At 39.2% G+C, this 14,219-nt stretch overlaps 1 protein-coding gene across 1 annotated transcript in view; it reads left to right on the top strand.

Annotated features, from left to right (window-relative positions):
- LOC108797154 (dynein beta chain, flagellar outer arm-like) overlaps nt 1-14,219 on the top strand; it is a 337,005-nt gene that overhangs the window by 20,867 nt on the left and 301,919 nt on the right. Inside the window, exons 12-19 of the mRNA XM_018568726.1 lie at nt 496-663; nt 780-883; nt 2,324-2,402; nt 7,627-7,749; nt 8,839-9,003; nt 10,086-10,321; nt 11,697-11,910; nt 12,697-12,867. Coding sequence (XP_018424228.1) covers nt 496-663; nt 780-883; nt 2,324-2,402; nt 7,627-7,749; nt 8,839-9,003; nt 10,086-10,321; nt 11,697-11,910; nt 12,697-12,867 — 1,260 coding nt within the window. The remainder of the gene's footprint in view (nt 1-495; nt 664-779; nt 884-2,323; nt 2,403-7,626; nt 7,750-8,838; nt 9,004-10,085; nt 10,322-11,696; nt 11,911-12,696; nt 12,868-14,219) is intronic.

Raw genomic sequence — 14,219 nt, forward strand, 5'->3', positions numbered from 1 at the left:
TGTAATTTTCTTTCATTTTCAATTTTTATAATACTTGTATTGGTTAAATTTACCCATAGATGTGCAGATTATCTTTAGATGAATGTCATTTTAGATATAAGCTGACCTTTCAGGCTCAAATATTTAGTCTCAGATGTGGAATGGCCTGGATAGAAGTTGTGCTTGTTCAAAGGTCTTATTAGCCAACATGTGTAGCTTTATCCCTTCTCTTTGCATGAAATTGGTAGTTGGCAGCATATTGAGAAATCTATTGTAGACGGGTCTATTTGGGACAACCCAGTAGATGCTGTTTCCTAGTGGTAAATGTACTCTTTCTACAGCTTTGCAACAGATATATTATGCAGTTTGTAATTTATTAACGATCTGTTTTTATTTATTTTATTACAGGTGCATAAACATTCCAGTTACTTATTTTTGTTTGTATTTCTAAAAAAATTGAATAAATGGAGAAAAACATTTTGCTAGTGTTGACATGCCTTTCTGTATAATTTTTAGGATCACCTGAAGGAAAAGGATCTCCAACTGTATACCATGTTTATGGAAGAACTTCATCAAGTGAAGGAAATGTATTTGGAAATGGCAAATAATCCACCTTTGCATGTTAATTTGACTCCTACAGTCAGCAAATGTTTATGGATAAAGGGACTACGAGCAAGAATTTCTGTAAGTTTCTGTTTTATTTTATAATGCTGTCAATGTAATTTTCACTGACAGCCATTAATATAAAATGTATACCCAAACATGTTTATTTTTTAATGAAATGTATATTTCTCTTCTAGGGTCCTATGGTAAATCTGAAGAAAGTATCACCTACCACTCTTGAAGGAGACATGGGCTGGGAACTGAGGCATATCTACAATGAGATATCACAGGAGTTAGAAAGGTATACAAACTGTTACTAGGCTTCAGCAAGTTACTAAAATTTTATTTTAGAGTATGAATTTCTCCTCATTAAGGATGAGCATTTAGGTCTCCTTTAGAGGAGGATATCCTCCTGGCTGAATTTTTTGTTGCCGTAGCTAATTGTTAGAAACTCTAACAGGGTAATTCACAAAGCTGCCGAAGCATCCAGCCATAGCTTCAGCCGATCCTTCAGCTCGCTTCGGTTGCGGGAGCCCTTCGGTTCATGTTTGGTTGACCGAAGTGCAACCGAAGGCAGTATATGTACGGCTGATTTTAGCCGATGTACAGCCGTAGTAAATAGCCGAATGTAGTTTGGCTCAATTCACTTCGACTCGGTTATTCACTCGGCTGCCTTTGGCAGCTTTGTGAATATCCCCCTAAGTCACAGGACCCTTGCACACAATTTGATCTGTGAACCCCATTTAGAAAGTTTTCAGGTTCAGTTCCTAAAATTAGTACAGTTTCTCCCTTTTAAAGAAAAAATCATTGTTTTATTCTGGAGAAGTTAATTTGAGTAGAGTTGGCCCAAGCTCAGCCTGGTGCTTATGCTATAGATAGGGGTGGGGAGCCTCACACAGACCTCCAGCCCTGGCTTATTTTAAAGGGGTTCTAAACCCTCCGTTTTTTTTGCCTATATCTACTGCTAGCAAGCAGTAGATATAGGCAAGAAGTTTAAAAAAAAAAAACCCGCTTGAACTGGTTTTAAACTTACCTCGTTATCGCCGCTCGATCCCGCGCCGAGAATCAGGAAGTGATCGTACGGCCGCAAAGGATCTTGGGGCGGGCGCATGCGCAGTTCCGATTCTCGGCCGGGAGACGAGCAGAGACGCAAGGTAAGTCTATGGACGCGTGCACCCGCCTGCAGACACACCGCTGGATCGGAGAGACAGAGCAGTCAGCGCTGGATCGGAGTGACATCGCACTGCTGGAGGGACACATGAAAACATGGGGAAAGAAGAGGAAGATCAGAATAAGAGACATCATTTAAGGTAAGTGCTAACATTTACATGGGGGTGGAAGGGAATTTTTTTTTTGGCTTTAATGTCACTTTAAGGGAAATCATTAGGATGATGACACACTTAATCTTCAAAGAAACTAAACATTTTTATTTAACCTATAGACATTAAATTCGGTCAGATTGGCCACCTGTTTTCCTATATCTATAGTTACATCTTTTGAAACCCTAGCATTTACATCGCAGCCTACTGTTTTCGGAGATAAGTGTAGAAATTTGGGCATATACTGTACAATTGGACATATCTATAAAAGGCAGAATCATTTCCTGAATGCCATCACATTGTTGTGTAAATGTGAAAACTCCTGTAATCCTTAAATAACTGAAGTATTGTTTCTAATGTTCTTCTTATACAATGTATGGATACTGTGTTACCTTACTGTATTTTTCAAATGGCCATAACAGGTTTGAGATTAGTGTGGTGACATCATGGGTTTCAGCTGTGAACAAAGAAATAAGTGATTCCCTAAAGCTTCCTTTGCTTGTAAGTTTATTCTTTAATATTTACTTAATCACTTTGTTTTTTTTTAAAATATTTGCTTAATCACTTAACTTTTCACTTTATTGTTTCTGAAGTTTCATCCAGTGGAAATAAAGTAATACTCTTACTAGGTTGGTCTTAGAAATCCTTGTGATGCATCTGATTCCAGCATGACTTGCATCTGTCAGGCCATGCATAGATTCCTAGGAAAGATGTAACAAACACTTCCAATCATCAGAAAATCTCTGTGCAAATAGGAGCCACTTGTTCCCATTTCTTTGAAGAAATAAGATTGCTCTGCTCACCACTAATGAGCCCCATGCATTAGCTAGCCAAGCCAATGCAAAGGATCGCATTGGCACCTACTGCTTATGTGATGCTAGAGAAGACAGGAAGAAGCCTTACCAACTGTCTATAGTGGATCATATTAAAGTTTATCTAAATCCAAAACTTTTTTTAGTTATAGAGTAGTGATGGGCCGAACACCCCCGTGAATACGAACTCGAACCTAATGCAAGTTAATGGGGGTCGAACTTTTGAAAATTATTGTCCCCTTTTAAGAGTGCTTATATGCAAGTTATTGGCCATAAAAGGTGTATGGGGGTCCTGGTACTGCCCTGGGGAACAGGAATCAATGTCAAAACAACAAACAAATAAACAAAAAATACAGTTTTTAAAGGAGCAGTGATTTTAACATCACTTAAAGAGTAAGAATAAAAATTAAAAATTCCTTCAAATATCGTGCCTGGGGGGTCCCCTTAACCTGCCTGTGAAGTGGCGGATCTGTAGGATGTATAGAACCTGCTGCAGCAAAACTGACAGCAAAACTGACAGCAAAACTGACATTTTTTTTACTCTTAAAGTGTGCAGTTCCTCCTCCCAAACAATACCAGACCCTTTAGGTCTGGTAGAAATGTAAGGAGGGACAATTTTTTGTAAAAAAAAGCATAGGGTTCCCCCTAAAAGTCATACCAGACCTTAAGGTCTGGTAGGAATATTTAGGAGGGACCCTGTGTAAAAAAAAGTTTAAATAAAGTGTGTGGAGTTCCCCCTTAAAGTCATACCAGGCCCTTAAGATCTGGTAGGAATTTTAAGGAGGAACCCTGCCCCCAAAAATGGGGGGGGGACGTGTGGTCCCCCCTAAAATTCCATACCAGACCCTTGATCCGAGCATAGGCCTGGCAGGGCTGGAAAGGGGGGGGCGCTCGCTCCCTCCCATACCAGGCCACATGCCCTCGGCACTGGGAGGGTGTCACTGTGCCGATGGGGACAAGGGCCTCGTCCCCACAACCCTGACCCGGTGGTTGTGGGGGTCTGCGGGCAAGGGGGCTTATTTGCATCGGGGAGCGGGAGCCCTTCGGTTCATGTTTGGTTGACCGAAGTGCAACCGAAGGCAGTATATGTACGGCTGATTTTAGCCGATGTACAGCCGTAGTAAATAGCCGAATGTAGTTTGGCTCAATTCACTTCGACTCGGTTATTCACTCGGCTGCCTTTGGCAGCTTTGTGAATATCCCCCTAAGTCACAGGACCCTTGCACACAATTTGATCTGTGAACCCCATTTAGAAAGTTTTCAGGTTCAGTTCCTAAAATTAGTACAGTTTCTCCCTTTTAAAGAAAAAATCATTGTTTTATTCTGGAGAAGTTAATTTGAGTAGAGTTGGCCCAAGCTCAGCCTGGTGCTTATGCTATAGATAGGGGTGGGGAGCCTCACACAGACCTCCAGCCCTGGCTTATTTTAAAGGGGTTCTAAACCCTCCGTTTTTTTTGCCTATATCTACTGCTAGCAAGCAGTAGATATAGGCAAGAAGTTTAAAAAAAAAAAACCCGCTTGAACTGGTTTTAAACTTACCTCGTTATCGCCGCTCGATCCCGCGCCGAGAATCAGGAAGTGATCGTACGGCCGCAAAGGATCTTGGGGCGGGCGCATGCGCAGTTCCGATTCTCGGCCGGGAGACGAGCAGAGACGCAAGGTAAGTCTATGGACGCTAGCACCCGCATGCAGACACCGCTGGATCGGAGAGACAGAGCAGTCAGCGCTGGATCGGAGTGACATCGCACTGCTGGAGGGACACATGAAAACATGGGGAAAGAAGAGGAAGATCAGAATAAGAGACATCATTTAAGGTAAGTGCTAACATTTACATGGGGGTGGAAGGGAATTTTTTTTTTGGCTTTAATGTCACTTTAAGGGAAATCATTAGGATGATGACACACTTAATCTTCAAAGAAACTAAACATTTTTATTTAACCTATAGACATTAAATTCGGTCAGATTGGCCACCTGTTTTCCTATATCTATAGTTACATCTTTTGAAACCCTAGCATTTACATCGCAGCCTACTGTTTTCGGAGATAAGAGTAGAAATTTGGGCATATACTGTACAATTGGACATATCTATAAAAGGCAGAATCATTTCCTGAATGCCATCACATTGTTGTGTAAATGTGAAAACTCCTGTAATCCTTAAATAACTGAAGTATTGTTTCTAATGTTCTTCTTATACAATGTATGGATACTGTGTTACCTTACTGTATTTTTCAAATGGCCATAACAGGTTTGAGATTAGTGTGGTGACATCATGGGTTTCAGCTGTGAACAAAGAAATAAGTGATTCCCTAAAGCTTCCTTTGCTTGTAAGTTTATTCTTTAATATTTACTTAATCACTTTGTTTTTTTTTAAAATATTTGCTTAATCACTTAACTTTTCACTTTATTGTTTCTGAAGTTTCATCCAGTGGAAATAAAGTAATACTCTTACTAGGTTGGTCTTAGAAATCCTTGTGATGCATCTGATTCCAGCATGACTTGCATCTGTCAGGCCATGCATAGATTCCTAGGAAAGATGTAACAAACACTTCCAATCATCAGAAAATCTCTGTGCAAATAGGAGCCACTTGTTCCCATTTCTTTGAAGAAATAAGATTGCTCTGCTCACCACTAATGAGCCCCATGCATTAGCTAGCCAAGCCAATGCAAAGGATCGCATTGGCACCTACTGCTTATGTGATGCTAGAGAAGACAGGAAGAAGCCTTACCAACTGTCTATAGTGGATCATATTAAAGTTTATCTAAATCCAAAACTTTTTTTAGTTATAGAGTAGTGATGGGCCGAACACCCCCGTGAATACGAACTCGAACCTAATGCAAGTTAATGGGGGTCGAACTTTTGAAAATTATTGTCCCCTTTTAAGAGTGCTTATATGCAAGTTATTGGCCATAAAAGGTGTATGGGGGTCCTGGTACTGCCCTGGGGAACAGGAATCAATGTCAAAACAACAAACAAATAAACAAAAAATACAGTTTTTAAAGGAGCAGTGATTTTAACATCACTTAAAGAGTAAGAATAAAAATTAAAAATTCCTTCAAATATCGTGCCTGGGGGGTCCCCTTAACCTGCCTGTGAAGTGGCGGATCTGTAGGATGTATAGAACCTGCTGCAGCAAAACTGACAGCAAAACTGACAGCAAAACTGACATTTTTTTTACTCTTAAAGTGTGCAGTTCCTCCTCCCAAACAATACCAGACCCTTTAGGTCTGGTAGAAATGTAAGGAGGGACAATTTTTTGTAAAAAAAAGCATAGGGTTCCCCCTAAAAGTCATACCAGACCTTAAGGTCTGGTAGGAATATTTAGGAGGGACCCTGTGTAAAAAAAAGTTTAAATAAAGTGTGTGGAGTTCCCCCTTAAAGTCATACCAGGCCCTTAAGATCTGGTAGGAATTTTAAGGAGGAACCCTGCCCCCAAAAATGGGGGGGGGACGTGTGGTCCCCCCTAAAATTCCATACCAGACCCTTGATCCGAGCATAGGCCTGGCAGGGCTGGAAAGGGGGGGGCGCTCGCTCCCTCCCATACCAGGCCACATGCCCTCGGCACTGGGAGGGTGTCACTGTGCCGATGGGGACAAGGGCCTCGTCCCCACAACCCTGACCCGGTGGTTGTGGGGGTCTGCGGGCAAGGGGGCTTATTTGCATCGGGGTACCCCTTTAATAAAGATGGCACCCAGATGCCGCCCCCCTCCCTTGTGAATGAGTAACCATTCACTAAAGGGTTAAATAAAAGAGTTATTATAAAGTCCAGACTTTTGATAAAATCCTTTAATTGAAAAAAACCCCCCAAAAGACATGTTTTTGACAGGTTTTTTTTTGTTAAAAAACGAAAACAAAAATGGATCCACCGACATAATCCATGGTCAATCACGCCGTCCAGTGTTGTCCACGACAACAACGAAATAAAAAATAAAACAATAAAAAATAAATATAAATTAAAAAAACACCACCGCCGCCTTGTCCGCTCCCCGCCACATAATGGCATTTTGACAAATGGCGGCAAAACATAAACAATTGGGCGGAGCTAGCAGTGATAGCTAGCTAGGCCCAATTGTGTAGTTTGCCGGCATCTGATAGGCGAGACATGATTGGTCAGAGTCATCATGACTTTGCCCAATCATGGCTCCAAATGAGTACTGAGCCCTGATTGGGCAAAGTCTTGCACCTGACCTGTGGTCAGATGCAAGTCTTTAACCAATTAGAGCTTCGGAGGCTCCTTCCCATTATGGGATGTGGTGCGGTCGGACAGACCACGAACATCCCATAAAGTTCGGCGAACGTCCGATGTTCGATTCGAACTCATGTTCGAATCGAACTCGGCGGACTATCCATATTATAGAGTAGGAAAATATTATTTGCCCTCAGTGTGTTACAGGGCAGAATTCCTTTTATTACCTGTCTTGTAGAAACAAGAAAGAGCAAATCTCTTCATAGTAATGGGTATCCTCTCGTAGACAGCTGTCATCAGAATAGCTGTCCCCATTTCCTTTCACCTCCTTTTCCAATGACAAAACAATATTTTATATTTTCCCTTACTTTCAATGACAAATAGAGAGGATGAATCCTCCCAGTGGAGACACATACATAAATAACAACCCAACAGAGTTTCTAACCATTTCACACTCTATCTGTAACTAAAAAAAAAGAAAAGTTTTTGCTATAAATTTATGGAACACATTGCTGCTGAAATCATCTTTAGATAGACATTTGTCCAAATTTAGGGGCTATGAAGGGTTTTTATTAGGACATCAGCATTAGAAACATTTTGACAAAAGTGTTATACAAAGAAACAAAACAGAAGAAGCAAAAATCCTAATGAAAATATTATGCAACATGTGATTTATTGTATATTGTTTACCTTACTTTTTCTGTTGTATTTTCTTTTGCTGTATTTTAGAAGCCTGCTTCATTGCATGATTCTGGAGTATTCCTACACACATTAGAGATTAATCTTAACTCAGATCTGCTGGTATATCTACGAGAAGCAGAGTACTTCTCTAAACCACCTTTCACAATTAAGGTAAAGAAATAAGTTTTTTAGGGGACTGTACAAAAAAATGCTTAAACTTATTTCTACTTTTACCCATAACATTACACAGACATCTGCCCCTGAGTTTTATCTATAATAGGAGCTGTGATTTCTTTTTATTTTCCTACCTTTGAGTTAAAATCTGGTATTCAGTCAGGTACAGGTCAAATATTCAATTTTATAATTGATGTTGAAAACAGTCTTTTTTTTGTAGGCTGTTTGGCACAAGCTACAAAAAGTAGCATGACTTGTCAGCCGTGGCTCATCCCAGTGACTACTCCCTTATGAAACAGATCAGCCTGTAGATTTTAGTCAGATAAACGGAGCTACAAGATAGGCAACCACTGCTAAACCATAGAGCTCTGGAGATCCTTTGTCATCTATGAACAGTGCCATACATCTGTCAGGAACTCGAGATATCTGAGCCTAAATTCCTGGGCCTATATATGTATATATACAAATCCAAAGTAGATATAGAGGCACTCATGGGTTCAATAGAGATAACTCAAAGTATCGGCATGTTATCATCAATGGGGCGCAGTCCATCTTTCTCAAGACACTATATATATTCCCTAAGTATATCATTTACAGAAGGGCCTATAAGATTAGCACACATTTTTTGTTATTATTGCATTTGAGCTTAAAGTTGAACTTTGTGCGCAAAAACTTTTGGTTAAGTATATTTCTCAACAGCCACAGAGGTTATAAATCCATTTTATGTGCACATTGCTATAGAAAAACATCACTGACATCATTACTGTGCTGTACAGAGCCTGTGTAGAGAGCAGAGCTCTAGGAAGGACTCAGCAGGCTCCACCCACTACAGGTTGCCTGCAGAAAACTGCAGGCAGGGGCAGATACAAGACCAGTCACCCTGCACAAACAGAGAGACCAGCAGTGACTGGTCTTTATTACAGGAAGCTTCTACAAAGAGGCAAACATTGGATTACTGCATAGATTCAAGTACGATTACACATGGCTCTTGTATTTAGACAATGCTTGTTTATCCGTGACTTCAGCTTTAAAACAAATATTTAGGACTAGCTGATTTGTCTTACACAGAATTATGTAATTTTACAGCTACCTGAATCCGTTGTATCACTCGTAAGCAACATGGAAACAAACAAGCTGAAAATGCTGTGTACTCGATTGGAAACAGTGGCCTCAAAGTACAATGAAGTCATGAAGTCTATCTCACCCCACCAGATGGCGCTATTTGAAAAGAAACTGTTAAAAATCTCTGAGGTACTTTTTCTATATTATATTTTTCAAGTGTTCTAAAAATGTTTGGCGAGACAGGATTTTATAAGTAGTTCCTCCGAACCTAGCTAATTTTTTATCTATCACACTCTGATATTTTTATGTGTCATTGTAACTAAAGTCAATAATCTATAATAAGCAAGGTTCCCTGAAAAAAACGGAATCCCAAAGTAGGAGCTGTCTATAATAATCAAACAGGTAATGATAATGTAACACATTTTAATGAGAATTAATAATAAAGTAGAAAAACATATAAATACACCTACTGACAAAGAACATCTAAAATCAATTAAAATGACAAACAAGTCCTCCCTGATGTAGCCCAGTGTTGATTGATATAGATGAGAATCTAGTGACCGTTAATGGTGGTCGCTAAGAGTCACTGATATTGGACACAAGCGCTGTGTTAGGCAAGCAAATACTCAGTATCAAAGAAGAGAATTGTATACATGAAAAGAAAAGCGGGGCTTTAAAAGTGTCCAAACCATACAAGACGTCCATCAAACATACATGGTTTTGTATAAACGTATATTTAATACATAAAGACTTGGTTACAATTAAAATGTCATTGACATGATACAATGTTACATTGAAATCAAGCTACCTTCTTTTGGTGCCCATACATGTGTACATATATATATAATTCATTAGTATAACATGGACTCCTTGAGTCCTGATTTCTGTACTAGTTGTATGATCCACTGTGGGCCCCATCTCCGACGCGTTTCGCAGCTGTATGTGCTTCCTCAGGGAGGTTGGAGGTATTTTCATGTTCACAAAGATGAAGTAGGGGCTACTGACAAAGAACATCTAAAATCAATTAAAATGACAAACAAGTCCTCAACGTTTTTTTCGGGGAACCTTGCTTATTATAGATTGACGCCGGAACCCAGGAGTTTTTTGTCCACTTTATTGTTATTTGAGGCGCTTCTCCTTTCCCCATTTTGTTATTAAAGTCAATAATCATCTGTTTAACACTGAGCTATTTATGACCTGCTTCACTCCTAAATTAATTTTCCCCATTTCATGAGTAGATCAATTTCACAGTCGCTGCTTTCTCTTTGCAGATTCTGAGAGATGGAATGAGCTTGTTCACTTGGAGCATGGATGAGAGCACTGATTATATTGAATTTGCTACTTCCTACATCTGCACTGATCTCTATAACAGCTACAGCATTGTTACAAATAATTACAAGCTCATTAGTGAGCTTACAGCATCATGGTGCACAGCAAACCTTGACATTTTCACCTGTCGAGATTCCAGCAGGAGCTACTCCATTACTGAATTAATGATTAAACAGAAGTATGCCTCCTTTAGACAGTATTCTAAAGCATTGTTATATGATCATTTTTATTCTGTGTTACCACTCTGTTCCATTGGGTTTTTTATGCCCTCTAGTTAAAAATGATTAGTAAATCAGAGCAGCAGATGTACTGTATAAACTAAAACAAAATTGATTTCAGTGATGAAGACATAAATAGGATTTTGTACTGATCAGTAATCAATAGTTGAATGTATAACCGTGTTTTTATGTATACAAGATAATAACATTATCATATATACATTTGCATTTACCACCAACACTGATTATCCATACAGTGGTTTCTTTATCTTAGGCTGTATTCACTTCACTTGCTTTGTGTCTAGCACTTGTTGATGCACATGCACTTTTTTGTTTGGTTCACAACTGGAGCCAAAACACTTGTTGCATAGCACTGTGACACATTATGCCCCAATGCCCTGTGTTTAAATGCAGCATGTTCCATTTTCACCCAATGCACATAAACAAACTGGGATGGATTGCTGCTTGTGAATGGGTTATTTTGTTTCATTCACATGGGTGGCAAAGGGTTGGTAAAACAGGTGGTTGGACCGACTTTTCACCGCCCTTGCATTGGCCATCATGTAAAATTGTAGGTGAGCGGTCGGGGAAGCAGTGAGAATGCAGTTTAACTGCCTGGTATACATGGCTGTGGCCGTGATGCTTTGCGGCAAATCTTTTACAGCATGTGCCTTTGGCAGACTATCCATTAAAGTTATTGGGACTGTGCAGCAACCAATTGGCACTTGGTTGAGCCATGGTATTTCAAAGTAAAATCCTCTTGTGATAAAAAAAAAAAGGTATTCAGGAGGTAGCAGTATTGCCTCCGGTACTCCTGTGAACCATCCCTGAAAAAGCAATCCACTGCTAATCTGCTGTCCATGTGCGACTCAGTAGCAGCGGAAATATCCCAGTATGCACGCAAGACTCCTACTGTGGTGGTATACCATGTTTTGCAATAGATAGGGCAGGACCTACCATAAGGCACAGTAGGCATGTGCGTATAGACAGAAATCACCAGAAATATAGCGACCTCATATAAACTTATTTACACAGTCAGTATTCTAAGGCAGGTTATGTGCAACCAAACCAATGAAATGTGTTATGTATAAGTGGTTATCCTAGCAGACGGGTTTTTTGGAACCAAATGTTGGGTGTCTACAAGCTCCAGTGCTGAAAATCTAGCCATGGTAATAGACCTTGCATTTCAAGCATAGGGCCTTGATAGGAGCTGGACCAAAGTTCCTTTCATTGCACAGTACATACCACTGAGCTATTGTTTATGTGCATTGTGAGTTTGCTGATAAATATCACTGATATGTCACATATTTGTTTTTGCTATATATGTATTTTTAGGGAAATGGAGTACGATCTGGAGAGCTTGCTTGTATCTGATGGGCACAGGATTCACAGCCTTGTTCAGCAGTCTTTTGTTGCCTGTGGGATCAGTGAGGCATCACCTGCATGGCAGGAATTTATAATGCACATTGATGCTATAATTCTGCAAGGGCTAAAAAAACTAACCATATCCAGCCTGGCTGCACTGCTAAACACGCTGCTGGACCATGAAGTGAGATTGCTTTCCTTCTATACTTAAAGCTGATGTATTATATTTATCATATGATTTAGCAGAGAAATACCCTGAAGTATATAATAGACATGTAAACTTTGTTTTGTTCCAAATGGATATTCAAATGAATTTTGTTACATTTGGATGCATCCGAATCTCCGAATTTGAATGCGTCAAAATGCAAACTAATCCAAATGTTCCTGTAATGAAAATTTTTAACTGTCTGAATTGCGTTCAAAACTAAACTAAATCCGACATGACTGTTCTCTGGCCAATCAGATGGTTTTTTTTGGGCTGTTCAGGGTTGCATTATAGGCATGGTCATGTGACTTTCTGTTGTGGATCTTTCTGAAACGAAAATTCTGTTGGATACAAAATCCGAATAACTGACCAAATCAATTTTGGGATCCGAAATCTGAAAAATGAAATCCGAAAGAAATAAAAATCGGAATTGATCTGAAATAAACTTTGTGGTTACATGTCTTGTATATAATAGCAATAGCAAGATAGACACTGATTGGTTATACTGGTCAACTGCTCCAGATTCTCTCTGCTCCAGTTTTGATAATATCCCCCTTCTGTATTTGTTAACCTATTTTTAAGTTGCGTCGGGAAATTCGATCTTTATGGTGTGAATGCATTAAGTTCCGGAGAGCTTCTAACAATCATTTATAGCCATGTTTTATTTTATTTTAATACACCACTGATATATTAATCAGACATTTGAAAGTAAAAAACCATATGGCTTATGGTCTTGGCATGTAATGATTTGTCTTCTCTTGACAGCACATTGCCGTACTCAACATTGATGTTGAACTGATTAATGGTGAAGTTGCATTCAATCCACCCCTTGACCGGAGCACCTCTGATACAAGTGTAATGGAAGATATAGAAGAATGGCTCAAAATGTTTCTTCTCCGGGGATCACATGTACAGGGACTTTCTTCAACTGTTAAGGTAACCGTGAGACATTTTTACTGGAATTTGTAAGCAACATTTTCTATAGAGACTTCTGCGCTCAAATACTCTTAAAAAAAAAAGAAATGATATTGTAAGCAACATTGCACAGAATTTCGTTAATTGAGAAATGTAACTTTAATCAGGAACATTTGGGGAGGACAGTACAGTTGTTTGCTACCTATACCAAACCTTTAGATCATTCAGGAACAATTGGAAAGGTCACCTAATGACAACATATGTACAATTATCTAGCAAATGCATTTTCAATCATGAATGATCAATATCAGATTAGATAGCAATGGGCAAGGAAGTTATTTCTATTGTATACTTAGATCATTATTAGTAAATTAGCTTTAAAATGATCTGCTTTTGGTGATAATTATGCCATGCATGGCTGGATGAAGTCAATACTGTTTCTATTCTTATGGAATTCTGACGGTAGCCAAAATTTATTTCACAGCCAGGTATGTGTTTTTTTCCCTTTGCAGACAACATGTTAAGGTCAGGTCTTTCATTGAAAGCAGTTACAAAGTTATCCAAGGCTAGACAAACAAATTGATTATGTAGCTCTAGCCGACTGCTGAGTGACAGAATTGATATCCTAACCAGCTAGGGCTATTTCCAGTATAATACATATTTGGTCACAAAGGTTTAAAGAACAAAACAAACTGGTCAATAATGGTTTGTAATATGTAGTGCTTTTTCCAAAATGTTTAATATTAATCAGGTCATTCTAGGTAGAAAGATTACTGGGAACCTAATATTTAAGGCTATACAGGCCTAACCTGTGGCCACCATATTGACAATGAAAACACAGATTTGAATGGCGATTGTATCTAAAATTAATAGTTTGGGTTTAAGATTATATAAAAATGAAACCTTTTGCAAGGCTAGGTAAGAGTTTTCCTTGAGATGGCCATACAACTTTAGGGTGCATAAAATACTTAATTGTTTGTTTGCCCTGGGCCTTGACACGCCACAGCTCCTGCTTTCTGCTCCCACAAAGCCAGTTGGATGATGTGACATATAATTTCACATAGTGTGACCATAAATAGGGATTCTTCACTGGTCCTAGGCTCACCTTTTACAGGGAGATAATGAGCCTGGCATTAAATCAGACAGCAGGTAATGATATAATTGCTTACTCCCAGGTTCGAGGTCCAAGGTCTGAAAAATGTTTTGTATCTCCTCACATGCTGAAGTGAAAGCACCATTAGGACCATTATAATGTTAAACTAATGAACTGTAAAAGCTTTTAAAACATTGGGTACCATTGTTTTTTGCCATTTCATGGACACACACAATTTTGAAGCTGGTATCTATTTACTCGGCACAACCTTATCTTTTAT

The sequence above is a fragment of the Nanorana parkeri genome, unplaced genomic scaffold (assembly GCF_000935625.1).
Source record: "Nanorana parkeri isolate BGI_ZX_2015 unplaced genomic scaffold, ASM93562v1 scaffold1235, whole genome shotgun sequence".
Lineage (NCBI taxonomy): Eukaryota > Metazoa > Chordata > Amphibia > Anura > Dicroglossidae > Nanorana > Nanorana parkeri.